This window comes from Acomys minous, assembly GCF_964271855.1.
Source record: "Acomys minous genome assembly, chromosome: 18".
NCBI classification, from domain to species: Eukaryota; Metazoa; Chordata; class Mammalia; order Rodentia; family Muridae; genus Acomys; species Acomys minous.
Window position 1 is genome coordinate 63,970,839 of NC_140501.1, and position 27,991 is coordinate 63,998,829.

The 27,991-nt window shown below is 43.4% G+C and overlaps 2 protein-coding genes across 2 annotated transcripts; both read left to right on the top strand.

Moving 5' to 3' along the window:
• Nucleotides 1–13,921: 13,921 nt before the first annotated feature.
• Nucleotides 13,922–16,925, top strand: LOC311589201 (mast cell protease 8-like). The gene is made up of 5 exons (XM_084767507.1): nt 13,922–14,092; nt 15,229–15,376; nt 15,702–15,834; nt 16,058–16,312; nt 16,705–16,925. Exons 1-5 carry the CDS (start codon nt 14,038–14,040, stop codon nt 16,855–16,857), a joined length of 744 nt encoding a protein of 247 aa, XP_084623633.1. The 5' UTR covers nt 13,922–14,037; the 3' UTR covers nt 16,858–16,925.
• Nucleotides 16,926–24,622: 7,697 nt separating this feature from the next.
• On the top strand, nt 24,623–27,628 carry LOC311589200 (mast cell protease 8-like). Its single transcript, XM_084767506.1, has 5 exons — nt 24,623–24,787; nt 25,929–26,076; nt 26,402–26,534; nt 26,757–27,011; nt 27,402–27,628. The coding sequence occupies exons 1-5, from the start codon at nt 24,733–24,735 to the stop codon at nt 27,552–27,554; spliced, it is 744 nt and encodes a 247-aa protein (XP_084623632.1). The 5' UTR covers nt 24,623–24,732; the 3' UTR covers nt 27,555–27,628.
• Nucleotides 27,629–27,991: the final 363 nt, after the last annotated feature.

Consider the following 27,991-nt stretch of genomic DNA (forward strand, 5'->3'; position numbering starts at 1 on the left):
TCTCAATTGTGCATTTGATCAGAGGGGCCTGAGCTGCGTTGTTATCCAGGGCCAGATGTGAGAGAACTGCTCCAACCCTGACGATAAGAGACACTGAGGCGTGTTACTGAATCCATGAATGCCATGCCTCAATGCCTGGCAGCCCAAGACAATTAGTGTGACTACGTCATGGATGTGTCCCTGCAGGTCTCCAGCAGCTTCTCACCTGGTCGGGTGTGATCCAGTTCAACTAGTACAGCACACAGGATGGAACACTACCAAAGTGAAGTGCAGGGCCTGGGTGATTTGCTCTTCCATCTTGAACATTTGTTTCTCAAAGCATCCACAGGGGCAGCTAACAATCCTGTGTAACTTCAGGTCCAGGAGCAAGCCAAGGCCCTCTTCTGGCCTTTGTGGGAACGCATGCATGAGGTGCACAGCCCTTCAGCAGGCAAAACACCCATACATATAAAAGAAATAAATCTAAAAGCAAAAGAAAAAAGAAAAAAACCTAAAAGAGTACAACATACACAGTGAATGTTTCCATTTGCTTAGAGGTATTAAAGCAGCATTCTGTGTTTCTCATTAATTTGGTCCATCTGATCATCCATACCTAAATATATGATCACAAGACACAGTATGGATACTTTTCCCATCATGAAGTGGTATCCACACTATCCACATGGATGACACAATCTCCCTGTGCAGCCCTGGCTGACTGGAAACTCACTACGTAGCCCACGCCCCCTGCCACTTGCAGAGATCCATCTCTGTCTGTGAGTTCTGGGGTTACAGGGCTGTGACATCACACCCGACTAAAGAAGATTCTTAAGACTGAAGAGTTGGAGATTAATTTTTATTCTTAACAAATACATTCATTTTACTTAACAAGGGCTTAGAAGGGGAGCTCATTCTATAGCGGGTATAGCCTTAACAAAATAGTAACCTAATGACATGGATAAATGAAATAACAAATGCACACACACACACACACACACACACACACACACACACACACACACAAATCAAACCAAAGGGGGGGGAACCAAAGAAACTCAAACCAAAACCAAAACCAAAAAATTAAGCTAAACAACATTCTCTTGCTTAAGGTTTATCAGCACAGACCTGGAGCCTGTGGCTGGCCTTGGAAACATGGTAGAAAGGCAGTAATAACCCTCACAAGATGAGTGTAGCCATGCCTCTTTTGAGGGGGGTTTGTAGGTCATGATCTTCCAATGGCTAAGCATGATACATGTTACAGGGTTTAGTCAAAGTGTTTCACTGTCTATTGACTAATCTCCATAAACAATTCTTGATGACCCATCAGACAAGCACCAACTTACACTCTCAGGCTCCTCTTGGGTGTTCAGCAATGTTTGATGTGCCCAGCAGTTCTCTGAAGTGTTCCCAGGCACATATGCAGGAAGATGGGCATCTCAGTCTCTGTGTGGAAACCCACTTCCCTGTCTACCTGGTCCACAGCATGTCCTCAGCTCAAATCTATCTGGTCCTAAGGAGATAAACTTTTCAAAGTTCATCTTCTTGTTGTGCACCCATAATTTTGTAGCATACAATTTCTAGCAGCCAGAATCTTCCCTATGCTTTGTCCTGGACGCGCATAGCTTTTTTTCCTTTTACCAACACAACCTGCACACCACAGAGCTCTCTGGATATAGTGTCTCTTCCTTGCCCATGAACTGGTTGCTTAGTCCTATGTACCTAATGTTTACCTGTTCGCAAGTCTGTGCTTTTAACATTAAGCTGACGACAGGGAAGGTTCTTAGATTCGCAGCTTGCAGAATTGTCAAAGCTCTTACTGTCCCTACACCATGATGTCCAATAATGACCCGATCCAATCCCACAACATTGAGACCTGAGCAACTGCAGCCACACAGGGTCTAAATTCAGCCAGTAGAAATCTATGAGATGCCTCTTTACACTGGAATTCAGTTGTTACTGTTTTCAGGTCATTCCTCCTAAGCTTTGCATTGTTACAATTCATCATTAACAGAACGCTTTATCAAGAGAAAAATAGAAATCCTGATTTCTCTCTGTGACATTGGTTCTAACCTACTTGTAGAGGACTTACATCATCTCCTGGATGCCACACACAAAGGAGAAAACATCACAGATTTATAGGATATGTGTGTGTGTTCAGATGACCACAAGGTAACTCATGCTCCATGTTTTAGGGGTACACATGTTCAAAGATAGTATGACCTCCTCTCTTTACATGCTTCTTTAGCGTACCTAATCACCCCCAATTTACAAGATTTGCTGACACATCTGGGTAAAAGATTAACTACAATGTATCCACCATTGTCCTCTCCTTTGGGATTTGGGGGTACGTGGTGAATAATTTGTGTGGTGCTCGGTTTTTGTTTCCCCAAAGCCTCAGCAAGTACTGATTTTTCTTAAAACTCAAATTTATCTTTGATCTTGATATTTGGGCCATCTGAGGGTCGTGAGTCAAGGGCGAGGGACTGCGGATTTAACACACACACACACACACACACACACACACACACACACACACACACACACAATAACACAGCGGGTCCTTCGTGCTAAGAGAGCAGCAGCAGCAGCCGCGGCAGCAGTTTATTATTCTCCTCCAGAGTTCCAAAGAGCCTTCTTATAGGCAGCAAAACAGGAATCCTCCTCCCAGGTGAAATCCCTCAAGAGGTAATTGCACACAGGAGGAAAAGTCTTGAGGAAGGGAGGGGTGCATTCTCAGAGCAGTAAACACGACTAGCTAATCAAGATAAACACAGATGTGGAAGCTGCTAGAAACAGGACATGAAACAGCAAGACAGGCAGGCAGCCCAGTCGGGCCTGGTTCCTACAACCTCTCACATGCACTGAGGAAAACTTGCTTGAGCATGAGGACACCCTGGTGGTGCAGCCCCCGGTGATGTGAGGAAAGCTGGGGTTGATGCAGAGTAGTCAAGACACTCAAGAGAGAACTGGGCACAATGACTACCTGTTGTTCAAATCCTAGTCAGTGTAATGGGCCAGGATTTCACACAGTTCATCTCTCTCACAAGTCATCTTGTGCATCTGTATGGTCCATCTCTCCAACTTCTTCATTTGCTGCTCCTGCTCAGTGATGGTGGAGGCTTGGGATGATGACTTCCCAGTAGACCCTGTAATCTCTGGCTGTGCACACTTCTGTCAAACATCAGTCATTTCATCAGTACTCTCTACATCTGCTTGGAAACACACACATACACACACACACACACACACACACACACACACACACACACACACATACACACTCATATGTTCCGCCTAATGTGCCTTTTGCACAGTGGATGCTGGCGAGGTTTGCTGGAAATGGAGCGGATTTGCATTCCAAGCAAGGTTATTTCTATTCTATGTTAGATTCCCTTCTGAAAACACCTAGAAGGCCCTCCAAGTCAGTTTTGGTTTGTATCCATCCGCATCTGAAATTGTAACCACCTGCTCTACTAATTCCTAGGAACTATGGGAGACCAGAATGTGTCTTGTTCCCTAGGGAGCTCCAGGACATCCAACCATGTGTGAGGTGAGGCTGACTTACTGACTTGTCTATTGAGAAGATCCTAGGTGAGGTCTGAAGTGCTTGCCAGGTGAGTCTGGAGAAGGAGCTGGTAACAAGTAGTGCAGGAGGCAGGCAAATGTTCATGGGAAAACTGATGGGATCCCCTGACCTAACAGTGTGGGTTTGCTCTGTGTGGACCATGGTGATTTGCCACATTTCCACTAAGCAGAGAGACCCAGAGACACAAATATGGTTAAAGAGGACCTGGACTCCTCTCCCTCCTTACCCCACAATCTAGTGCTAAATTTGCTATTTGGTGCTAGTTTTTTTTTTTAACCACAAACTGTGAGTGTGCTCAACTCTGTAAATCTCTATTCCATCCCTCCTTTTATCTTCCAACTCCCTCATAGTTCCCCTTTTCTTTTAGCCCAATCCAAACCACTGAGATCCTGTATATGGGGAATAACTTGAGGCTTTGTCTCTGCTGGCCTAGGTTATTCTAAGTAACACACTGGCTGCAAAGTAGACCCATGTCCAGAAAATGACAAAGTTTTATTTCCAAAGGGCTATGTAATTTCTGCCACTGATCGTGTATATGCACTCTCTTTTTTATCCATGGGGGCATGTTGCATCCCACGAGTTCCTGGTAAACTTGTCTTGATGCTCAACTGAGACTCCACCCAGTGCCCGCCCTTGGTGATGGATTCTTACACAAGAGTGTCAATGTACTGCCCCTGTTTTCCTGACTTTTTGTCTTTCCATTTCCTTTCTCTCCTTTCTGCTCTGCTCTTTCTTCCTTCTTCCCATCTACTGTTTGAGTCTTTGATTGGTGCTTGTCTCCAATGCCCTTGAAGCAGATCCTGAGTTTCCTTGGCGGATTCTCTGAAGTTTAGCCTTAGAATCAGTAGCTCTCAACAGGGGAGCTCAAGGCCAGTTCCTATGAAGGACACAACCTGGCAAAGAGCAACTACCTCACGGACACCTGACCTGAAGGGTCCTCTGAACAGTTCAAAGTGGCTCTCCAACCTGCGAAGGACTTTTTCATGGCCAACAAAATATTGCAAATGGGCATGGGTACAGACTCCCTTCCTAGCTCTAAGACTGATCTCCTGAAATCACTACACCATGCTCACACACTGCAGTTCCTGCAGGGCATCGACGCCAGCCAGAACCCCTATTTGGTTATAGAATACACAGTCCCCGGGGACCCCTGTGAAGCATCTCAGGAAGCACAGGCATCTGGAGGAGGAGGAAGCAAGAGCCCACCGAGACATCAGTCCAAGAGCATCCTTTTGGATTGGGATCCTTTTCACATGTGAAAGTAAGTAATTGAAGCAAGTAACATAAGAAGGCAAACCTATCAGAATTACTCCTGACTTCTCAGCAGAGACAATGAAAGCCAGAAGGGCCTGGAAAAGAGGTTCTGCAAACCGTAAGAGAACACAGATGCCAGGCAAGACTACTATATCCAGCAAAAGTATCAACAACCATTGACGGAGAAGACAAGATATTCCATGACAAAAACAAATTCAAACAGTACCTAGCCACAAATCCGGCTTTACAGAAGTTACTAGAAGGAAAACTCTACCCCAACTGGTCAAGCTACAACCAAAACTACATAGGAAATTGGTAACTATACCATTGCAAAATAACAACCTCACAAAATTTCGACTGTTACAAATACCAAAAATGAAGGGACTTACCATTCACTGGTCATTAATATCTCTCAATGTCAATGGTCTCAATTCTCCAATAAAAAGACACACACTAACGGAGTGGATGCATAAACATGATCCAACATTCTTCTGCATTCAAGAAACACACCTCAACCACAAGGACAGACACTGCCTCAGTGTATAGGTTCGGGAAAAATATTCCAAGCAAATGGTCACAAGAAACAAGCTGGGGTAGCCATTCTAATATCTAATAAAATAGACTTTCAACCAAAATTAATCAAAAGAGATGAGGATGGACACTTCGTACTCATCAAAGGTAAAGTCAACCAAGAAGACATCATGATTTTGAACATCTATGCTCCGAATACAAGGGCTCCCACATTTGTAAAAGAGTTATTAACAAAGCTTCCCCCACTCATTGATACCCACACATTAATAGTGGGAGACTTCAACACCTCACTTTCACTCAAGGATAGGTCTTTGATTCAAAAACTAAACCGCGAATTAACTTCATTAACCAATGTCATGAATCAAATGGATCTAACAGATATCTACAGAACTTCCCACTCAAACTCAAAGGATTATACCTTTTTCTCAGCACCTCATGGAACGTTCTCTAAAATTGATCACACAGTTGGTCATGAAGCAAACCTCAACAGATACAAGAAGACTGAAATAATACCTTGTATCTTATCAGATCACCATGGTCTAAGGCTGGACTTCAACAACAGCAGAAATAACAAAAAGCATACTAACATATGGAAACTAAACAACTTTCTACTTAATGACACATGGGTCATGGAAGAAATAAGGGAAGAAATAAAAGACTTCCTGAAATTCAATGAAAATGATGGAACAACATACCCAAATTTGTGGGACACATTGAAAACAGTGCTAAGAGGAAAATTCATAGCACTAAGGGCCTTTAAAAAGAAAATGGAATCATCCCACATAAACAACTTAACAACACATCTGGAAGCTCTAGAAAAAAAGAAGCAGAAACACCCAAGAGGAGTAGACACCTAGAAATAATCAAACTCAGGGCTGAAATCAATAAATTAGAAACAAAGAGAACAATCCAAAGAATTAACAAAATCAAGAGCTGGTTCTTTGAGAAAATTAACAAGATAGACAAACGATTAGCCAATCTAACTAAAAGACAGAGAAACACTATCCAAATTAACAAAATCAGAAATGAAAAGGGAGACATAACAACAGACACCAAAGAAATACAAAGAATTGTAAGAACCTACTTTAAAGGCATTTATGCCACAAAATTTGAAATTTTAAGGGAAATGGACAAATTTCTTGACCGATTCCATTTGCCAAAATTGAACCAAGACCAGATAAACAAATTAAATAGCCCAATTTTGCCTATAGAAATAGAAGCAACCATTGATAGTCTCCCAACCAAAAAAAGCCCAGGGCCAGATGGTTTTAGCGCAGAATTCTACCAGTCCTTCAAAGAGGAGCTAATACCGATACTATTCAAGCTATTCTGAAAGATAGAAATGGCTGGAATATTACCAAATTCATTCTATGAGGCCACAGTCACATTGATACCTAAACCTCACAGAGACCCAACAAAAAAAAGAGAATTTCAGACCAATTTCTCTTATGAACATTGATGCAAAAATACTCAACAAAATACTGGCAATGCGAATACAACAGCATATCAAAGACATCATTCACCATGACCAGATAGGATTCATTCCAGGAATGCAGGGATGGTTTAACATATGGAAATCCATTAATGTAATCCATCATATAAACAAACTGAAAGAGAAAAACCACATGATCATCTCTTTAGATGCAGAAAAAGCATTTGACAAAATCCAACACCCATTTATGTTTAAAGTTCTGGAGAGATCGGGAATACAAGGCACCTATCTAAACATAATAAAGGCTATATACAGCAAACCAACAGTCAACATTAAATTAAATGGAGAGATACTCAAAGAAATCCCTCTAAAATCGGGGACCAGACAAGGCTGCACTCTGTCCCCATATCTCTTCAATATAGTTCTTGAAGTTCTAGCCAGAGCAATAAGACATCAAAAGGAGATCAAGGGGATCCAAACGGGAAATGAAGAAGTCAAATTATCCCTATTTGCAGATGATATGATAGTGTATATAAGTGACCCCCAAAATTCCACCAAAGAACTCCTACTGCTGATAAACACCTTCAACAATTGGCAGGATACAAAATAAACTCAAAAAAGTCAGTAGCTTTCCTGTATACAAATGACAAACAGGCAGAGGAAGAAATTAGGAAAACTACTCCCTTCACGATAGCGACAAGCAACATAAAATATCTAGGAGTAACTCTAACCAAGCAAGTGAAGGACTTATTCGAAAAAAAACTTCAAACCTCTGAAGAAAGAGATTGAAGATGACATCAGAAGATGGAGGGATTTACCTTGTTCATGGATTGGGAGAATCAACATAGTAAAAATGGCCATCTTACCAAAAGCAATTTACAGATTCAATGCAATCCCTATCAAAATACCTACAAAGTATTTTGAAGATATTGAAAGATCAATTCTCAAATTCCTATGAAGAAACAAAAACCCATAATAGCAAAAACAAACCTATACAATAAAAGACCACCATCCCTGCTTCTATGCCACAATCTTCATCTAAGCCCAGACCCACAGACTCCACAGGGTGGCTATGGACCTAGAGCAGTTCCCAGATTCCCAGCCAGGTCTTCATCCACTGACACTCATTTGGTGCTTCCATGTTCTTAACATAGCCCTTGATACACAAGTACACACTTACATATACTCAGGAGTTACAGTCTCACTTGGGGTACTCACATGCTAACATAGGTACATTGAGGCTGGGAGGAAGTCCTACTCTGAAGGAAAATGTGATGCCCAGTGTTGGGCCTTCTCATGATTAAATCAACAGGCTCAGTATAACAAAAAGATCTAAAGGGACTGAGGGACTGAGAGACCACTCTCTACACCAGCAACTGGTTTCCACTGTGTCTCTCACACCTCTCTGGTGAGAATCTAGAAGCCCTCATTAACCATTTGTTGTAACAGTGGTGACAGCTAGTACGTTCCTCTGGTGGCCAGTCTAACTTATACCTCAGCAAGGAGGGCTCTAAGCTGGATTCTCAGCAGGCCCTGAGCATCTAACTTCACAACATTCATGTACTATCCAGTCATTCAGAAGCTCAACATACTTCAGCCCATCCCTCTGATAACAGCTGTCAGCATCACTACTGATATACACCCTGCCTGTGAACACCTGCGCTTCTTCTACCTGTTCCATAAGAAGGGGCTTGGAATGCTCTGACCCCGATCCCTCTGCTAACAGCTGTCAGCCACACTTCTGATCCACACCCTACCTGTGTCCAGCTGTTCTTCCTCTGCCTATTTTGTAAGAGGGGGCTTGGCAGGCTGTGCCCTTCATCCATCAAGACACAGACTAACAGAATGAATATGTTCGCAGGACCCATCATTATGCCACATACAAGAAATACACCTCAGCAACAAAGATAGGCATTACCTCGGAGTAAAGTGATGGGAAAAGGTGTTCCAAGCACATGGACACAAGAAGCATGCTCACTGGTCATTCTAATAAGTAATAAAATAGAGCTTCAACCAAAATTAATCAAAAGATATGAGGAAGCAAAGTTGATATCCACCAAAAATATATTCTACCAAGATGATACCTCAATTATGAACATCTATGCCCCAAATTCAAGGGCACCAACATTCATAATGGAAACATTGGTAGGGCTTAAATCTCACATCCATCCTCCTCACACATTCACAGTGGGAGACTTCAGCAAATCACTCTCACCAAAAGTACAGCCATTAAAGAAATGAATCTAACAGAAATAATGAAGCTAATAGATGTCATTAAGCAATGGAACTTAACAGATAAATACAGAAGTTTTCACCCAAACACAGAAAATTCTCAGCATCTGACAGAACCTTCTCCAAAACTAACTACATGATCAGTCACAAATTAAACTTCAACTGCTACAAGAAAATCAAAATAACTCTATGTGTTTTCTTAGATCACCACAGATTAAAGTTGGACCTCAGCAGCAACAGAAACAACAGAGAACCTACAAACTCACAGAAACTAAATAATGCTCAACTCCATGGCATCTGGGTCAGGGAAGAAATAAAGAAATAAATTAAAGACTTCCTAAATTTCAAGGAAAATTAAGGCACAACATACCCAAACTGATGGGACACAATGAAACCATTGCTGAAAAGAAAGTTCATAGCACTAAGTGCCTTCATAAACAAAATTGGACAGTAGTCATACTAGCAACTTAACAACACATCTGAAAGCACAAGGAAAAAACAACCAAACACAACCAAGAGGAGTAAACTACAGCAAACAATCAAGATCAGGCCTGAAATGTGTCAGGGACCAAATGGCCTATGGCCGACCCCCACCCATTCAGCATCTGCAGCAAACATCCTGCTGGGCCACTCATTAGGCATGCAAGGCATCCGGCTTAGCCCTGAGAAGAGAGATCCGATCCTGAGATAACCACAGAGACATCCTGCTTTGTCTCACCTAGGAAAACCCCTCCCCTTGCAAATGTTCCCGGGGCTCAACCCCAGAAGATTTTGTACTTTTCCATTTACCCTCCCCGCTTACCCCGCCCTCCCTAAAGCAGGTTTTAAAAAGCCTGCCCCCACCCTCAATAAACGGCTCTTGACAAGCTACTGTTCGCTTGAGCCCTGCGTCTCTCTCACCCATATCTTTAACCACAGGTTGCGACCCCCCTCGGCACCCCAATAACTGACCAGCTGGACTGGTTATGTGGACTAATTACGTGGACTAGTTAGAAGTGAATAAGTTAGAAACATAGAGAACAATACGAGGTCTCAGTGAAATCAAGAGCTGGTTCTTTGAAAAAAAATCAACAAAATCGACAAACCCTTAACCAAACTATCTAAAAGGCAGACACAATATCCAAATAAACAAAATCAGAAGTGAAAACAGGGACGTTCTAAATACTGAGGGAACACAAAGAATGATTAGGTCTTCCTTCAGAAGCCTGTATGCTACAAAATTGAAACTGCAGAGGTGAGTCGGACAGGGCTCACGACACACATTGCCCACTATCCCCAGGATGCCTTTGGGGCACACAAGTAGCCTTGAGCTCCAGTGTCTCTCCACACAATTCTCACCAACCAGGTACACCTGGGACACAGACAGTGATCCCAGCAGAACTGAGATAGGACTGGGCCACAGTCATACTGTCCATCATCCAAAGGAGTGTTGAATAACCTGTTTCTGCAGGATTCTCATGTTGGTGTGACTCTATTATGAATCTCTAAGAAGGGTCATTTATCATCTTTTTTATTTTTATTTTATGTACGTTGATATTCTATGCGCATGTGAGAGTGTCATATCTCCAGGAACTGGACTTACAGACCGTTGTGAGCTACAATACGAGTGACAGGAGTTGAACCTGGGTGCTTTGGAAGAGCAGCCAGTGCTCTCAACTGCAGTGTCCTCTCTCTATCCCTCTCATTTGTCATTTATAGACCAAAGAATTCCCCCAAATGATTCTCATCATAAAATCAATCAGTGGCCATGAGGTCTTTACAGCACATCTTGCACAAAGAGCATCTGCTCACATAGACTTGCTTAACTTCTTCTATCCCATCCCCGGAAGCACAAGGAGAAAGTCGCACTGGGATAACTGTCATTCTTACTGTAGGACAGCTGTGATAGTCACCACACGTTCACCACCATTCTGCTCTCTCCAACACCAAAGTCTTCCTCCCGAGTACTCCATCTACCATCTTCATGTGCTTGGAAATCCATTCATTTCCCACAATCCTCTCTTGTGGGAATCCACCTTACTATGGGACCTCCTATCATGGTCTCAAGTTGAGTGAGCTTGTCAGTAAGAGGAAGAACTAAACCAGTGAGGAAAGATCCACTCCTTACCCACAGTGAGCAGCTCAGTACACACTCAGGCCTGGGACAGTGTTCCCACAAGCAATGCGACAACTATCTCAACTGCATGTATCATTTTGTTTGCAATTGTAGGATCTATAGAAAAGAGGCAAAAGAAAGACCCACACAGGACAGGAATACTGCTTTGCCTAGGGATGGTTATTCCTTGGAAACAGGAATGGAGGCCTGTGCAAGGTGTCAAGGTCTTCTCAGTTGAATCTGATGACATCCATTGCCCACAAGCAAAAACTTACATCTCATGTATTTCTTCTTAAACATCCAATATTGTGGTAACACAAGCCATGTTGTCTCCCCTATGGCACTCAGGAGGATATGTGAGCAAACTGACCCCTGGAAGTGTGCCCCTAGTGGTCCAGATCAGAAGGATGGTTTCAGGCTTTGGGTCATCACCTTAACTCCTCCCCAGGTCACCCTCTGCTTTTTTCATGCTCCTTGTTTTCTAGGCCCCACCATAGTCCCGATTATGCAGAGTTTTCCCGCTATGTAATAAAGTCTGGTTGGTAAATAAAGTGATATCAGTGTATCAAAAATGATGTAGAATCATGTTGAGGAAGCTGGTGTTTTGGCAAAAGCCTACCGTAGATCCGTGAAGACCCAAATAGAGACAGACAGGAGGAGCAACAGGGCAGCACTACCATACAGGTTCAGTGTTTGCATACAGATGAAAAGCGTCCAAGCAGGATGTTGATAATAACATTACAATACAGCGTGTCTACACAAGGACACTGCACTTCTTTACCAAAAACTGCTAAAATTGTCAATTTCTGTTTTCTAAATTTTGAAGCAATGGAATTTTTTTTCCATTTTAAACAGACTCTGAGAATATAAGATCACATCTTTAATAGAATAAGATGTTGCCCAGAAAAGGCGGGCAGGGCCGTGCCCTGTTCAGGTAAATATGCCAAGGCCTCCTTTTCCCCTGAAGCTTCCCTCTTTCCAGGTCCTAGCAGAGAATTCCCAAGTGCAGTTCCTGGCAGCCTTGCAGGGGCCCCAGTCTACTTTGCTCCTCTGTGATCATGACAAAGACAGAAGTTGTGATGACAGAGATCCAGAGGCACTATCTAAAGAAGGGGTGTAGGGAAAGAGAGTGAGCAAAGACAGAAGAGGAACAGGCTTGCATGGCCTGGACAGTTGTCTGGGTTTACTCTGCATCCAGTCCACTGAACTCAGTGGGAAGACTTCATTGATTCTTTTCTCCATCAAATATGAAAATTTGTCACCCATGACACTCATGCCCTTTAACCCGGCTCCTTTTGTCATTACCTCTAGAAATGTTACTCACGCCTATTATATATGTTCACTATCCCATTAAAATATGAGCCCCATTTGATTCCCTTCTTTCTATTCACAAAGTCCTAAGGCAATTAAACACTCATCAGTAAGATCCTCACATGAGAAAACAAGCTACGTTCTCCCACTCAACCCCCCCCCCATAGTGTCTATGCTCATGCACAGACTCTCCAGCCTGGGTCAGAACAGCAGTCAAATCTGAAAAGGACCACAGGGAGCACCAGGGGAACTCACTATGTGGCAGCTTGGCAGTTCCAACTGGATCCCAGGAAGCCCTGAGAGAACCAGGCTGTGAGCCAAGTGTAAGGCAGAAGGCTAGCCCAACAGCCTGCACCAATAACTCAAAGGAAGCTTAACTACCAGGAAAATGTGATAGTACTATCAAGATGTGAGAAATCAGAAGTAAGAAATTTGACAGAACAGAAGCAGATGCCTTTAAGTGATAATTAGCTGCTGCAGGAGCAACCTTGTAATCGAGCATCTTCTATCTCCTATGTGTGTAACCAAATACATTTTGTTTTAGAAGATATATATTACCACACAGATATTCATTAATTACTCTACATTACTGAATGTGTTCATCATTTGCAATTTAGTGGGGAAAGGATATAAGTAAATTAACAGAGTAACAAGATAACAATAATTCCTTTACTACCCACAGTGAGGAGAATACAAACGAGAATGTGTTTGAATATTCCAGCTTCCGTGAGACAGATGCAAAGTCAGCATGGGGGACAAATGTGCATTACATCAAAAGTCTCCTTACGTCTATGCAGCATGACAAGATTGTCAGGAACAGTAATCTCAGTGTCCAGTTGACTCTGGCATTCTAAGCAGAAACGCATTTAAGCTTCATAATCAAAGGTCAGTGTTTTCCAGGCACTGCATGTACAGAACTGCATGAAGAACTACAGCTGACTCCTCAGTGGAGACAGAGAAGTGAGCAGCAGAGCTTTGCCTGTGTCACATCCTTCCCTGGGAACCTGATTGCATTGTCAGTGCAGAGCAAGAGCAAATGCAGACACTCAGCACAGACAGCGCAGCTTTGTTTCTGCTCTTCATCTCTGCTGTGGTCCCACTAACTACATTGGTGATGAAAGGTTTTCAATCCTTGAAATGTCAGGAAGATGAAGACATCAGTGGCTATAGACTGGCATGGAAACCTGAACATTTGTCAGCCAAATCCTTCCTATAAAGCTGCCCTATTCAGTTTTTTTTTTTTACCAGTATGGCATATAGAGATGTTATTATTTAGAAGAGACAATTACCTGATCACATATTAAAGACACAGTGGCATCATGCTGAAATTCTCTGAGCACTGGCAGTAGAAGCAGACTCACTTAGTGTGGAAGCTCTCAATAGGTTCGTCCTATCTTCTCAGAGTGTAACATTGCTGTGGGGAATGTGGTCACACTCAGCAGCAACGGACTGACAGTGGGCTTCCTGCACATCACCACACTGATGCTGCAAGAACTCTTAAATACCACACAGGAAATTAGTGGTCTCGGCCCCAGAGCCTCTTTCCTCACCTGATGGTTTAAAAGTTGTGAGAAGCAATCAGGTGACAACGGAGACCTGCTCAGACCTCTGAAGAAGATGCTCCTGCTCCTGGTCTTCCTGGTGTCTGTCCTACCACTCAGCACTGATGGAGGTAAGCAGGCATCCCTTCCCTAGAGGGCTGGCATGTGGCACACTGACACTTAGATTGTGCCTTGATCAGGCTGTACCAAAGGGCTGCTCATGACTTATTTCACCTGAGAAGGTTGCTGAACCACAGATCTAGCCCTGAATAAATAGGGCCCCAGTATCATGATGACCTACTCACAATGGCACCCGGTGAGTGAGAGCTCAGTCATCTATATGTGATGAATTGTAAAAATATCATAGGACCCTAGTGGAAAGATTCATCTCAAATGAGGGCCTGAAGTTCCCGTCGGCCAAACTTAAGAGTGGGCGAGTTTATCCAGGGGCTGCTGTTCGCATTAAGACTAGAAGAACAATTCGATTCAGCTTCCTGGTGTCCCCTTTGTATCTTCTCTCTGTTCTTCTGAACCACATGTGTCTACCACAACAGTTACCCACAAGCTTACAGAGCCAGCGCAGTGTAGCTTTATCCCTAGTCCACAGCCTGGTGGAAACAGGCTGACACAGGACCCTCCATTGCATTTCCACATCTCACTGTGAGCCCTACTCCCCTGTGTCCTCCTTTCTTTGCTGTGAAGGTCATTTAAAGGCCTTAGGTGGACAAATCTATCCTGAAGATCAGACTACATCAGGACTCTCCCCTCAGCCTCTGGAACAGCACATTTGAGGGTTTCTTATTGCTTATTCAACACTATGTCTGAGTAGTGTGCTTACTATGTATCAGGAATCAGAATGCAAAAAAGCAGCCAGAGCTCTCAAGTCCCATAATGCATCATGCTCCCTTCAGACAGCCTCGTGCTTAATAACCAACTGTAGTTGCCAGGAGTGTATTCCAGGTCTTCTGGACAATATATGCAGAAATCTACCTTAATGTGTACATGAGGTTTAATTTGATTCAGGGGAAAGTTTTGGCACCATCATTGCTACAAGAAGAAACAGAAAACCAGGAAGAAACTGAGAGCATGCAGCAAGCTCTGCAAGATCCCATGCAGAAGCCAGGCACCTTCTCCTACGTGACAGCCCATACAACTGGCTCTCTTCCCCATCAATGTCACATCCTGACATGAAAATTCCATTAATCAGATGCCAGGATTGTTGCAGTTTCCCTGGGCACAGAGGTTCAGAACAAGTTTTCTTTTTCAGGAAAAATCTTTTGGGGTACAGAAACCAAGCCCCACTCCCGGCCCTACATGGCATACCTAAACATTGATAGGACCAATTCAAGATCTTCCTGTGGTGGTTTCCTGGTGGAAAAGGACATTGTAATGACAGCAGCTCACTGTAATGGAAGGTGAGGAGAAGCAACTAGGTCTTTTTTTGCCTGGAACTGACCAAATAACAACACATCCTGGCTGTTGCTAAACACAAAGAGCCAAAGGTTTATATAACATGACTTTATCCTATTTGACATAAAGTGATGTGAGACACAGGGCCATATGGTGTCAGACAAGGGTCAGAAAGGCTAGGGAGGTTACTGAAGACCAAAGGCACAATGTTCCCCTAAATTTCTTGCTATTAGATTCAGCCAAGCTCCGCCTTAGGCTGAGACCTCACCCTGCATTTCAGAGACTGTTTCATTGCTCCTGTGTTGTACATAATCCATCTTATTTCCACAGAAATATAACTGTAACCTTGGGTGCTCATGATTTGAAGAACAAGACAAACACCCAAAAAATTAAGTCTATGAAACACATACCTCATGAGGGCTACACTAAGAAGAAAAAGTTTAATGACATCATGCTTATAAAGGTACCATTTTACTGACCTCTGCTGTACTCCCACAGATTACTAGAGGATACTCCAGCCCTCTCCTCTGGGTGGTGGAGCTATTGGTGCTAGGGAAAGAGAGTGGGGCTGGGAATAAGGGAGTGGATGAGCTTTTCAAATGGGAAAGACACAGGCAAACCCATCCCTGGTTTAAGCTTGCTGAAAAGGCCACACCTGAACCTTGATTCTTCATCTTTCTGACCAGCTGGAACGCAAAGCTCAAATCAATAGTTTTGTGAAGACCATTGCTCTGCCAAAGAGCCAGGACTGGGTGAAACCTGGCCAGGTGTGCACAGTGGCAGGCTGGGGAGACCTGGCCAACTGCAGTTCGTCTAATACACTTCAGGAAGTAAATCTAGAAGTTCAAAAAAAACAGTTGTGCATGGCAATGTCAGGAAACTACAATGACACCACCCAACTCTGTGTGGGAAATCCCAATGAGAAGAAGGCTACTGGTTTTGTAAGTATATAGTCATCCTCAAATCTTTGCCCAGCAACAGGGCGACACTACGAACACACAGCCAGGACTTCTCTCACTGTAAAACCACTGCTGGTCTAGAGTATATGTAGGGAGCAACATACAGCGATCTAGCATTTTTTCCTCAGCCAATCTTGTCTTTTTAGCATGGGAAAATAGAAGAGAGAAGTCTAGCTAAACTAAAGAAATGACACAGCCAAGCAGAGACACTCTAGTGAGTCACTGAGCTCAGGATCAAGGGCAATGGTGACCCACAGACTTTCCCATATGAAATCCCAGGCCTTAGTGTGATCACAGAATAACGTGCAGGAAAAAAGTCTAGAAAGAGGCAATAAGAGGATATTTACTAAGAATTCTCCTTTGTCTGCCTACAGGGAGATTCTGGAGGACCCTTTGTGTGTGACAATGTGGCTCAGGGCATTGTCAGTCATCGCTTTTGTACTGGACAACCTCCTCGGGTATTCACCAGAATCTCCAGCTTTATACCTTGGATTAAGAAGACAATGAAGCTCCTTCAACAATCCTAGAAGAAAAAACCCTGTGTCTGGGCCAGCGTCCTACACCCTGGGGTAGAGCAATGTGAGTCTTAATAAAGAAATCTGTCTTCAGGTTGGAGTTGACATCCTCTTCTTCTGGGAATACGTATCTTACATGTTCTGTGCCATCTTCCTCTTCACCCTCTTCATCTCATGGTTGCTATCTTCAGCTACTTCTCACAAAGCTTGTGCATCTTACCTGTTCAAATGTGCATGTCATGTGGTATGGAGTGCTTTAGATGAGGGCTCAGGAGTGTTCAGCTGGCTGGATAATGCGGCAGGTTTAATATAGTTTTATTTTTATGCCCCTGTTGTTTTGAAAACTCTCCAGACTGAATTCCAATGTCCCTGCACCTAGGTCACATTCCAATCAACAACGTGAAGGCTCCGCCTTCTCTACAGCCATCCAGCATTGGCTGTTGATATTCTTGATGATGGCCATTGTGAATTAGATGAAACTTTAAGTGGCTTTAATCTGTATTACTCTAATGTCTAAGGATGTCTAAAGACTTTTTCTTTGTAACCATTTATATTTCTTCTCCTCTTGAGAGTTTTTTTTTAGTTCTGCCATGGCCCCTTTTTAATCTTTTTTATTTTTAATTCTTCTTTACCTATGAGAATTTCATACATGTATACAATATAAGCACATGTGTTCTCCATTTCCCCTGTCTAGTGCCCACCACACACCTTGACAAAGCCCTTTCCCACTTCATGACACAGAAGAAAGAGAAGAACTCTAGGCCAATAACACGGCTGATATTCTCAATAAAGTAACAGAAGAACATCCCCAAATACAAAGAAATACTCACCCAAGTAAAAAGGCTTACACACAAAAATAGGCAAGTTCAAGAGAAAAATTACCCATGACATATTACAGTCCGAATGATAAAAAAACAAAGGGTAAAGAAAGGATGCTGAAAGCTTCCAGAGAGAAGGGCCAAGTCACATACACAGGCAGACTCATCAAATTGATAGCTAATATCTTGATGGAAACTTCTAGAGTCAGAAGAGCTTTTTTCTTTGACCCACTAAGTCTAATTAGTGGTGCCCACATATGCATGTGTGTGAGTCTGTCCATCACCTAGGGCAGTGGTTCTCAGCCTTACTACTGCTGGGACCCTTTATTACAGCTCCTCATGTTGTGCTGACCCCAACCCATAAAATTATTTTGCTGCTACTTAATAACTGTAGTTTTGCTACTGTTGTGAATTTATAGTATTATGGAATGTAAATATCCATTATGCAGGAAGTCTGATATGCTACCCCTGGAGAAGAGTCAGTTGAACCACAGAGGGGCCGAGAATCACAGATCAAGGAACACTACACTAAAGCACAGGAAACATCCCAGTGACCACCAGTAATTACTCCTCCCAAGAAACCATCCTCAGCCAATAGCTGCCTGGAAGTCACCAACCCCATCTCAGACACAGAAGGCCACATTTAAAGTTAGCCTAGGGAAAGAATGAGATTAACAAAGGAATGGTCAACAAGATTCCACCAGCTCTAGTGAGCTTTCCCATTCAGGCAGCATCCTGGACTGTGATGGCCCAACTCTCTGCTTCCTTACACCAGTGCTACCCTGCGCCCAGTGATTTCCAACACCAGAAATCTAAGCTCAACTCACCTCCAGTTTCATATCATAATTGTTCCTCTGCTCATGTGAGTTTTCCCACTGTGACTCTAGCCTACCACCATCCCTGCTTCTATGTCACAATCCTCCTCTAAACCCAGATCCACAGACTCCACAGGGTGGCTATAGACCAAGAGCAGTTCCTAGATTCCCAGCCAGGTCTTCATCCATTGACACTCATTTGGTGTTTCCATGTTCTTAACACAGCCCTTGATACACACATGCACACTCACATATACTCAGGAGTTCAGTCTCACTTGGGGTCCTCACATGCTAACATGAGTAGGTCGAGGCTGGGAAGAAATCCTACTCTGAAGGAAAATGTGATGTCCAGTGTTGTGCCTTCTCATGATCAAATCAATGGGCTCAGTACAGCAAAAAGATCTAAAGGACCTGAGGGACTGAGAGACCACTCTCTACACCAGCACCTGTTCCCACAGTGTCTCTCACACCTCTCTGGTGAGTGTCTGGAAGCCCTCCTTAAGCATTTGTTGTAACAGTGGTGACAGCCAGTATGTTCCTCTGGTGCCAGTCTACCTTATACCTCAGCAAAGAGGGTTCTAAGCTGGATTCTTAGCAGGTCCTGAGCATCTAAGTTCACAATATTCATGTCCTACCCAGTCATTCAGCAGCTCAACATACTTTAACCCATCCATCTGCTAACAGCTGTCAGCATCACTACTGACCCACACTCTGGCTGTGAACACTTGTGCTTCTTCTGCCTATTGTTTAAGAGGAGGTTTGGCATGCTGTGACCCCCCTCATCCCTCGGCTAGCAGCTGTCAGCCTCACTTCTGATCCACACCCTGCCTATGAACACCTATGTCTCTTCTGCCTATCGCATAAGTGGGCTTGGAATGCTCTGCTCCCTATCCCTCTGCTAGCAGCTTTCAGCCTCACTTCTGATCCACACCCTGCCTGTGTCCACCTGTATTCCCTCTGCCTATTTTGTAAGAGGGGGCTTGGCATGCTGTGCCCTTCATCCATCAAGACACAGACGAACAGAATGAATGTGTGAGCAGGACCCATCATTAAGCCACATACAAGAAACACACCACAGCAACAAAGATAGACATTACCTCAGAGTAAAGTGATGGGAAAAGGTGTTCCAAGCCCATGGACGCAGAAAGCATGCTCACTGGTCATTCTAATATCTAATAAAATAGAACTTCAACTAAGGTAATCAAAAGATATGAGAAACGAAATTGATATTCATCAAAAATATATTCCACCAGGATGATATCTCAATTATGAACATCTATGCCCCAAATTCAAGGGCACCAACATTCATAAAGAAACATTGCTAGGGCTTAAATCTCACATCCATCCTCCTCACACATTAATAGTGTGAGACTTCTGCAAATCACTCTCACCAAAAGTACAGCCATTAAGGAAAAAAAACCTAACATAAATAATGAAGCTAATAGATCGGACCTAACAGATAAATACAGAAGTTTTCACCCAAACACAGAAGCTTCTCAGCGTCTTACAGAACATTCTCCAAAACTGACCACATAGTCAGTCACAATGTAAACTTCAACTGGTACAAGAATATCAAAATAGCACCTAACAGTCATAGGGGAGTGGAATAAGGGGAAAATGGGAGGGAGGGAAGAGTGGGAGGATACAAGGGATGGGATAGCCATTGAGATGTAACAAGAATAAATTAATTTTAAAAAAGGAAAAAATTTTTTAAAAAGAGCAAATGGCAGGTAGCTAATCTACACAATGCTTTACATCAATCCTAAATGTACTTTTATTTATAAGGTATGACTAATTCAATTTTATTTACATTTGAATAAATAGATGCCAAACATTGGGGGGAAAATAGCACCTTGTGTTTTCTTAGATCACCACAGCTTAAAGTTGGACTTCAACAGCAACAGAAACAACATAAAACCTACAAACTCATAGAAACTGAATAATGCTCAACTCCATGGCATCTGGGTCAGGGAATAAATAAAGAAATACATTAAAAATTTCCTAAATTTCAATGAAAATTAAGGCACAACATACCCTAACTGATGGGACACAATGAAGCCATTGCGAAAAGGAAAGTTCACGGCACTAAGTGCCTTCATAAACAAAAATGGAGAGACCTCATACTAGCAACTTACCAACAAATCTGAAAGCACAAGGAAAAAAGGCAAACACAACCAAGAGGAGTAGACTGCAGGAAACCATCAAGCTCAGGGCTGAAATGAATAAAATACAAACATAGAGAACAATACAAAGTATCAATGAAATCAAGAGCTGGTTCTTAGAAAAAAATCAACAAGATAGACAAACCCTTAACCAAACTATCTAAAAGGCAGACACAATATCCAAATAAACAAAATCAGAAATGAAAACAGGGACATTATAAATATTAAGGAACTACAAATAATGATTGAGTATTCATTCAGAAGCCTGTATGCTACAAAATTGAAACTACAGAGGTGAGTCGGACAAGACTCACAACACACATCGCCTCCTATCCCGAGGATGCCTTTGGGGCACCCAGGCAGCTTTGAGCTCCAGTCTCTCTCCACACGCTTCTCACCAACCAGGCTGACTCTGGGACACAGACAACGATCCCAGCAGAACTGAGATAGGACTGGGCCACAGTCAGACTCTCCACCATCCAAAGGAGTGTTGAATAACCTGTTTCTGCGGGATTCTCATGTTGGTGTGACTCTTGAATGAATCTCTAAGAAGGGTCATTTATCATCGTTTTTATTTTTATTTTTATTTTATGTGCATTGATATTCTTTCTGACTCTATGTGCATGTGAGAGTGTCAGATCTCCAGGAACTGGAGTTACAGACCGTTCTGAGCTACAATACGAGTGACAGGAGTTGAACCTGGGTGTTTTGGAGGAGCAGCCAGTGCTCTTAACTGCAGTGTTCTCTCTCTACCCCTCTCATTTGTCATTTATAGAACAAAGAACTCCCCCAAATGATTCTCATCATAAAATCAATCAGTGGCCATGAGGTTCTTTACAGCACACCTTGCACAAAGAGCATCTGCTCACATAGACTTGTTTAACTTCTTCTATCCCAGCCCTGGAAGCACAAGGAGAAATCCGCACTGGGATAACTGTCATTCTTACTGTACGACAGCTGTGATAGTCACCACACTTTCACTACCACTCTGCTCTCTCCAACACCAAAGTCCTCCTCTCCAGTGCTCCATCTGCCATCTTCATGTGCTTGGAAGTCCCTTCATTTCCCAGAATTCTCTCTTGTGGGAATCCACCTTACCGTGGGACCTCCTATCACAGCCTCAAGCTCAGTGAGCTTGTCAGTAAGAGGAAGAACTAAACCAGTGAGAAGAATCCACTCCTTAGACACAAACAGCAGCTCAGTGGACACTCGGGCCTTCAACTGTGGTTCCGGCAAGCGTGGGACAAATATCTCAACTGCATGTAGCGTTTTGTTCGCAATTGTAAGATCTGTAGAAAAGAGGGAAAAGAAAGACCCACACAGGACAGGAATATTGCTTTAACTAGGCATGGTTAGTCCTTGGAAACAGGAATGGAGTCCTGTGCAAGGTTTCAGGGTCTTCTCAGTTGAATCTGATGACATCCATTGCCCACAAGCAAAAAACTTGCTTCTTATGTATTTCCTCTTAAACATCCAATATTGTGGTAACACAAGCCATGTTGTCTCCCCTATGACACTCAGGAGGACATGTAAGCAAACTACCCCCTGGAAGAGTCACCCTAGTGGTCCAGATCAGAAGGATGATTTCAGGCTTTTGAGTCATCACCTCACCTCCTCCCCAGCTTGCCCTCTGCTTTTTTCATGCTCCCTGTTTTCTAGGCCCCACCATAGTCCTGATTATGCAGAGTTTTCCCGCTATATAATAAAGTCTGGTTAGTAAATGAAGTGATGTCCATGTATCAAAAATGACATAGAAACATGCTGGGGAGGCTAGTGTTTCTGCAACAGCCTACCGCAAATCCATGGAGTCTCAAATAGAGACAGACAGGAGAACCACAGGGCAGAATTACCATACAGGTACAGTGTTTCCATACAGAAAGATGAAGTGTCCAAAAAGGAGGTTGCTGATAACAGTACAAGACAGTGTGTCTACACAAGGACACTGCACTGCTTTACCGGAAACAGCAAAAATTGTCAATCTGTTTTTTCTTCATTTTGAAGCAATGGTATTTTTTTTACATTGTAAACAAACTCTGAGAATACAAGATCACATCTGTAAGGGAATAAGATGTTGCCCAGAGAAGGCAGGCAGGGCCATGCCCTGTTCGGGTAAACATTGCCAAGGTCTCCTTTTCCTTTGAAGTTTCTGCCTTTCCAGGTCAGGGCAGAGAGGTCCCAGGTGCTGCTCTTGGCACCTGGCAGGGGCCCTAGTCTATTTTGTTCCTCTGTGATCATAATGCAGACAGAAGTTGTGGTGACAGAGATCCAGAGTCACTATCTAAAGAAGTGTTGTAGGGAAAGAGGGAGTGAGCAAAGACAGAAGAGGAACAGGCTTGCATGGCCTGCACAGTTGTCTGAGTTTACTCTGCACACAATCCACTGAGCTCAGTGGGAGGACTTCATTGATTCTTTTTTCCATCAAATATGAAAAATTTTCACCCATTACACTCATGCCCTTTTTCCTGGCCCCTTTTGTCATTATCTTCTGGAAATGTCACTCACATCTACTATATATGTTATCTATCCCATTAAAATGTGAGCCCCATTTGATTCCCTTCTTTCTATTCACAAAGTCCTAAGGCAATTACACGTTCGTCCATGAGATCTTCACACAAGCAAACAAACTACATTCCCCCATAGTGTCTAAGCTCATGCACAGACTCTCCAGCCCTGGGTCAGAACAGCAGTCACATCTGAAAAGGACTACAGGGAGCACCAGCTGCCCTCACTAGGTGGCATCTTGGAAGTTCTAACTGGTTCCAGGAAGCCCTGAGAGAAGCAGGCTGTGAGCCATGTGTGAGGCAGAAGGCTAGCCCAACAGCCTGCACCAATAACTCAAAGAAGCTGAACTACCAGGAAAATGTGATAGCACTGTCAAGATGTCAGAAATCAGAAGTAAAAAAATTTTGGCAGAACAGAAGCAGATGCCTTTAAGTGATAATTAGCTGCAGCAGGAGCAACCTTGTAATCGAGCAGCTTCTATCTCCTATGTGTGTAACCAAATACATTTTGTTTTAGAAGATATATATTACCACACAGATATTTATTAATTACTCTACATTACTGAATGTGTTCGTCATTTGCAAATTAGTAGAGAAAGGATATAAGTAAATTAACAGAGTAACAAGATAACAATAATTCCTTTACTACCCACAGTGAGGAGAATACAAACGAGAATGTGTTTGAATATTCCAGCTTCCGTGAGACAGATGCAAAGTCAGCATGGGGGACAAATGTGCATTACATCAAAAGTCTCCTTACGTCTATGCAGCATGACAAGATTGTCAGGAACAGTAATCTCAGTGTCCGGTTGACTCTGGGATTGTAAGTAGAAATGCATTTGAGCTTCACATTGAAATGTCACCGTTCTCCAGGCACTGCATGTACAGAACTGCAGGAAGAACTACAGCTGACTCCTCAGTGGGGACAGAGAAGTGAGCAGCAGAGCTTTGCCTGTGTCACATCCTTCCCTGGGGACCAGATTGCCTTGTCAGTGCAGAACAACAGCAAATGCAGACACTCGGCACAAACAGTGCAGCTTTCTCTCTGTTCTTCATCTCTGCTGTGGTCCCACTAACTATTTTGGGAATGAAAAGTTTTCAATCCTTGAAATGTCAGGAAGATGAAGACATCAGTGCCTGTAGACTGACAGGGAAACCTGAACATTAGTCTGTCAAATTCTTCCTATGAAGCTGCCCTATTCAGTTATTTTATTAGTATGGCATATAGAGACGTTATTTTTTAAAGGAGACAATTACCTGATCACAAAATCAAGACACAGAGGCATCATGCTACAATTCCCTGAGCACTGACAGGAAGAGGGGACTCACCCTGGTTTAGTGTGTAAGTTCTCAATAGGTTCAGCCACCCTTATCAGAGTGTAACATTCCTGTGGGGAATGTGGTCATACTCAGCAGCAACGGACTGACAGTGGGCTTCCTGCACATCACCACACTGATGCTGCAAGAACTCTTAAATACCACACAGGAAATTAGTGGTCTCGGCCCCAGAGCCTCTTTCCTCACCTGATGGTTTAAAAGTTGTGAGAAGCAATCAGGTGACAACGGAGACCTGCTCAGACCTCTGAAGAAGATGCTCCTGCTCCTGGTCTTCCTGGTGTCTGTCCTACCACTCAGCACTGATGGAGGTAAGCAGGCATCCCTTCCCTAGAGGGCTGGCATGTGGCACACTGATACGTAGATTGTGCCTTGGCCAGGCTGTATCTAAAACTGCTCCTGACTTATTTCACATGAGAAGATTGCTGAACCACAGATCTAGCCCTGAATAAATAGGGCCCCAGTATCATGATGACCTACTCACAATGCGCCTGGTGAGTGAGAGCTCAGTCATCTATATGTGATGAATTGTAAAAATATCATAGGACCCTAGTGGAAAGATTTATCTCAAATGAGGGCTGGAAGTTCCTGTTGGCCAAACCTGCTAAGAGTGGGCGACTTTATCCAGGGGCTGCTGTCCGCATTAAGACTAGAGGAACACTTCCATTCAGGTTCCAGGCTCCCCTTTGTCTTGTCTCTGTCCTTCTGAACCACATGTGTTTACCACCACAGTTACCCACAAGCTCACAGAGCCAGCGCAGTGTGGCTTTATCCCTAGTCCACAGCTTGGTGGAAACAGGCTGACACAGGATCCTCCATTGCATTTCCACATCTCACTGTGAGCCGTACTCCCTGTGTCCTCCTCTTTTATGTGAAGGTCATTTAAAGGCCTTAGGTGGACAAATCTATGCTGAAGAACAGAATACATCAGGAACTCTCCTCCCAGCCTCTGGAACAGCACATTTGAGGGTTTCTTATTGCTTATTCAACACTGTGTCTAAGTGGTGTGCTTACTATGTATCAGGAATCAGAATGCAAAAAAGCAGCCAGAGCTGTCAAGTCCCATAATGCATCATGCTCCCTTCAGACAGCCCAGTGCTTAATGACCAACTGCAGTTGGCTAGAGTGTATTCCAGGTCTTCGGGACAACATATACAGAATTCTTCCTTAATGTATATATGATTTTTAATTTGATTCAGAGAAAAGTCTTGGCACCATCATTGCTACAAGACAAAATAAACACTAAGGGGAAAGTGAAGGCATGCTGCGAGCTGTACATGAGCCAGGGCAGAAGTCGGGCACCCTCTCTTCTGTGGCAGCCCGTGCTACAGGCTCTCTTCCCCATCCATGTCACATCACAGACTCACCAGGCATCAATTGTCCCTTAATCCAGCCACAAAACTGATGCAGGTTCCCTGGGCACAGAGGTTCAGAACAAGTTTTCTTTTTCAGGAAAAATCTTTTGGGGTACAGAAGTCAAGCCCCACTCCCGGCCCTACATGGCATACCTAAACATTTATAGGACCAAGTCAAACGTTTCCTGTGGTGGTTTCCTGGTGGAAAAGGACATTGTAATGACAGCAGCTCACTGTAATGGAAGGTAAGGAGAAGCAACGGTGTCTTTTTTGCCTGGAACTGACCAAATAACAACACAGCCTGGCTGTTGCTAAACACAAAGAGCCAAAGGTTTGTATAACATGATTTTACCCTATTTGATATAAAGTGATTGTGAGACACAGGGCCATATGGTGTCAGACAAGGGTCTGAAATGCTGGGGAGGTTACTGAAGACCAAAGGTACAATGTTCCCCTAAATTTCTTGCTATTAGATTCAGCCAAGCTCTGCCTTGGGCTGAGACATAACCCTGCATTACAGAGACTGTTTCATTGCTCCTACCTTGTATGTAATCCATCTTATTTTCACAGAAATATAACTGTAACCTTGGGTGCTCATGATAGGAGGAACAAGACAAACACCCAGCTCATTCCTGTTATTACATGCAAACCTCACGAGGGCTATAATAACAAAACACTGGTTAATGACATCATGATACTAAAGGTAACATGTTACTGACCTCTGCTGGACTCCCACAGATTACTAGAGGACACTCCAGCCCTCTCCTCTGGGTGGCGGAGCTATTGGTGCTAGGGAAAGAGAGTGGGGCTGGGAATAAGGGAGTGGGTGAGCTTTTCAAATGGGAAAGACACAGGCAAACCCATCCCTGGTTAAGCTTGCTGAAAAGGCCACACCTGAACCTTGATTCTTCATCTTTCTGACCAGCTCAAACACAAAGCTCAAATCAATAGTTTTGTGAAGACCATTGCTCTGCCAAAGAGCCAGGACTGGGTGAAACCTGGCCAGGTGTGCACAGTGGCAGGCTGGGGAAAACTGGCCAACTGCACTTCATCTAAAACACTTCAGGAAGTGAATCTAGAAGTTCAAAAAAAAGAGTTGTGCAGGGACATAACAAGAAACTACAACGACACCATCCAACTCTGTGTGGGAAATCCCAATGAGAAGAAGGCTACTAGTAATGTAAGTACATAGTCATCCTCAAATATTTGCCCAGCGACAGGACGATACTAAGAACACACAGCAGGGTCTTCTCCCACTGTAAAGCCATTGCTGCTCTAAAGTATATGTAGGAATCAACATACAGTGTCTAGCATTTTCCCTCAGCCAATCTTGTCTTTTTAGCATGGGAAAATAGGAGAAAGAAGTCTAGCTAAACTGAAGAAATGACACGGCCAAGCAGAAACACTCTACTGAGTCACTGAACTCAGGACCAAGGGCAATGGTGACCTACAGACTTTCCCATATGAAATCCCAGGCCTTAGTGGGATCGCAGAATAACGTGCAGGAAAAAAGTCTAGAAAGAGGCAATAAGAGGATATTTACTAAGAATTCTCCTTTGTCTGCCTACAGGGAGATTCTGGAGGACCCTTTGTGTGTGACAATGTGGCTCAGGGCATTGTCAGTCATCACTTTTGTACTGGACAACCTCCTCGCGTATTCACCAGAATCTCCAGCTTTATACCTTGGATTAAGAAAACAATGAAGCTCCTTCAACAATCCTAGAAGAAAAAACCTGTGTCTGGGCCAGCGTCCAACACCCTGGGGTGCAGCAATGTGAGTCTTAATAAAGAAATCTGCCTTCAGGTTGGAGTTGACATCCTTTTCTTCAGTGAATGTGTATCTTACAACAGTTCCTGCGCCATCTTCCTCTTCACCCTCTTCACCTCATAGTTGCTATCTTCAGCTACATCTCACAAAGCTTGTGCATCTTACCTGTGCGCCAACCCCACCACAACAGCATGTGTAAAGGCCAGTAACTGTCAGTCCTGGAAAGTCCTGTCTTTGTCTGAGAAGGGAACTTTCTCTTTCTAAACTCTTCAAAAATAACAGACTACAAAAGGGGAGAAAGATCAAAAGTCCTTACCTAACACTTGACCATTTTCCCTAAGGATTAATATGTTTCTACAAAGTCTGCTGTTCTCTCAAGCTCCTCCTAGGTC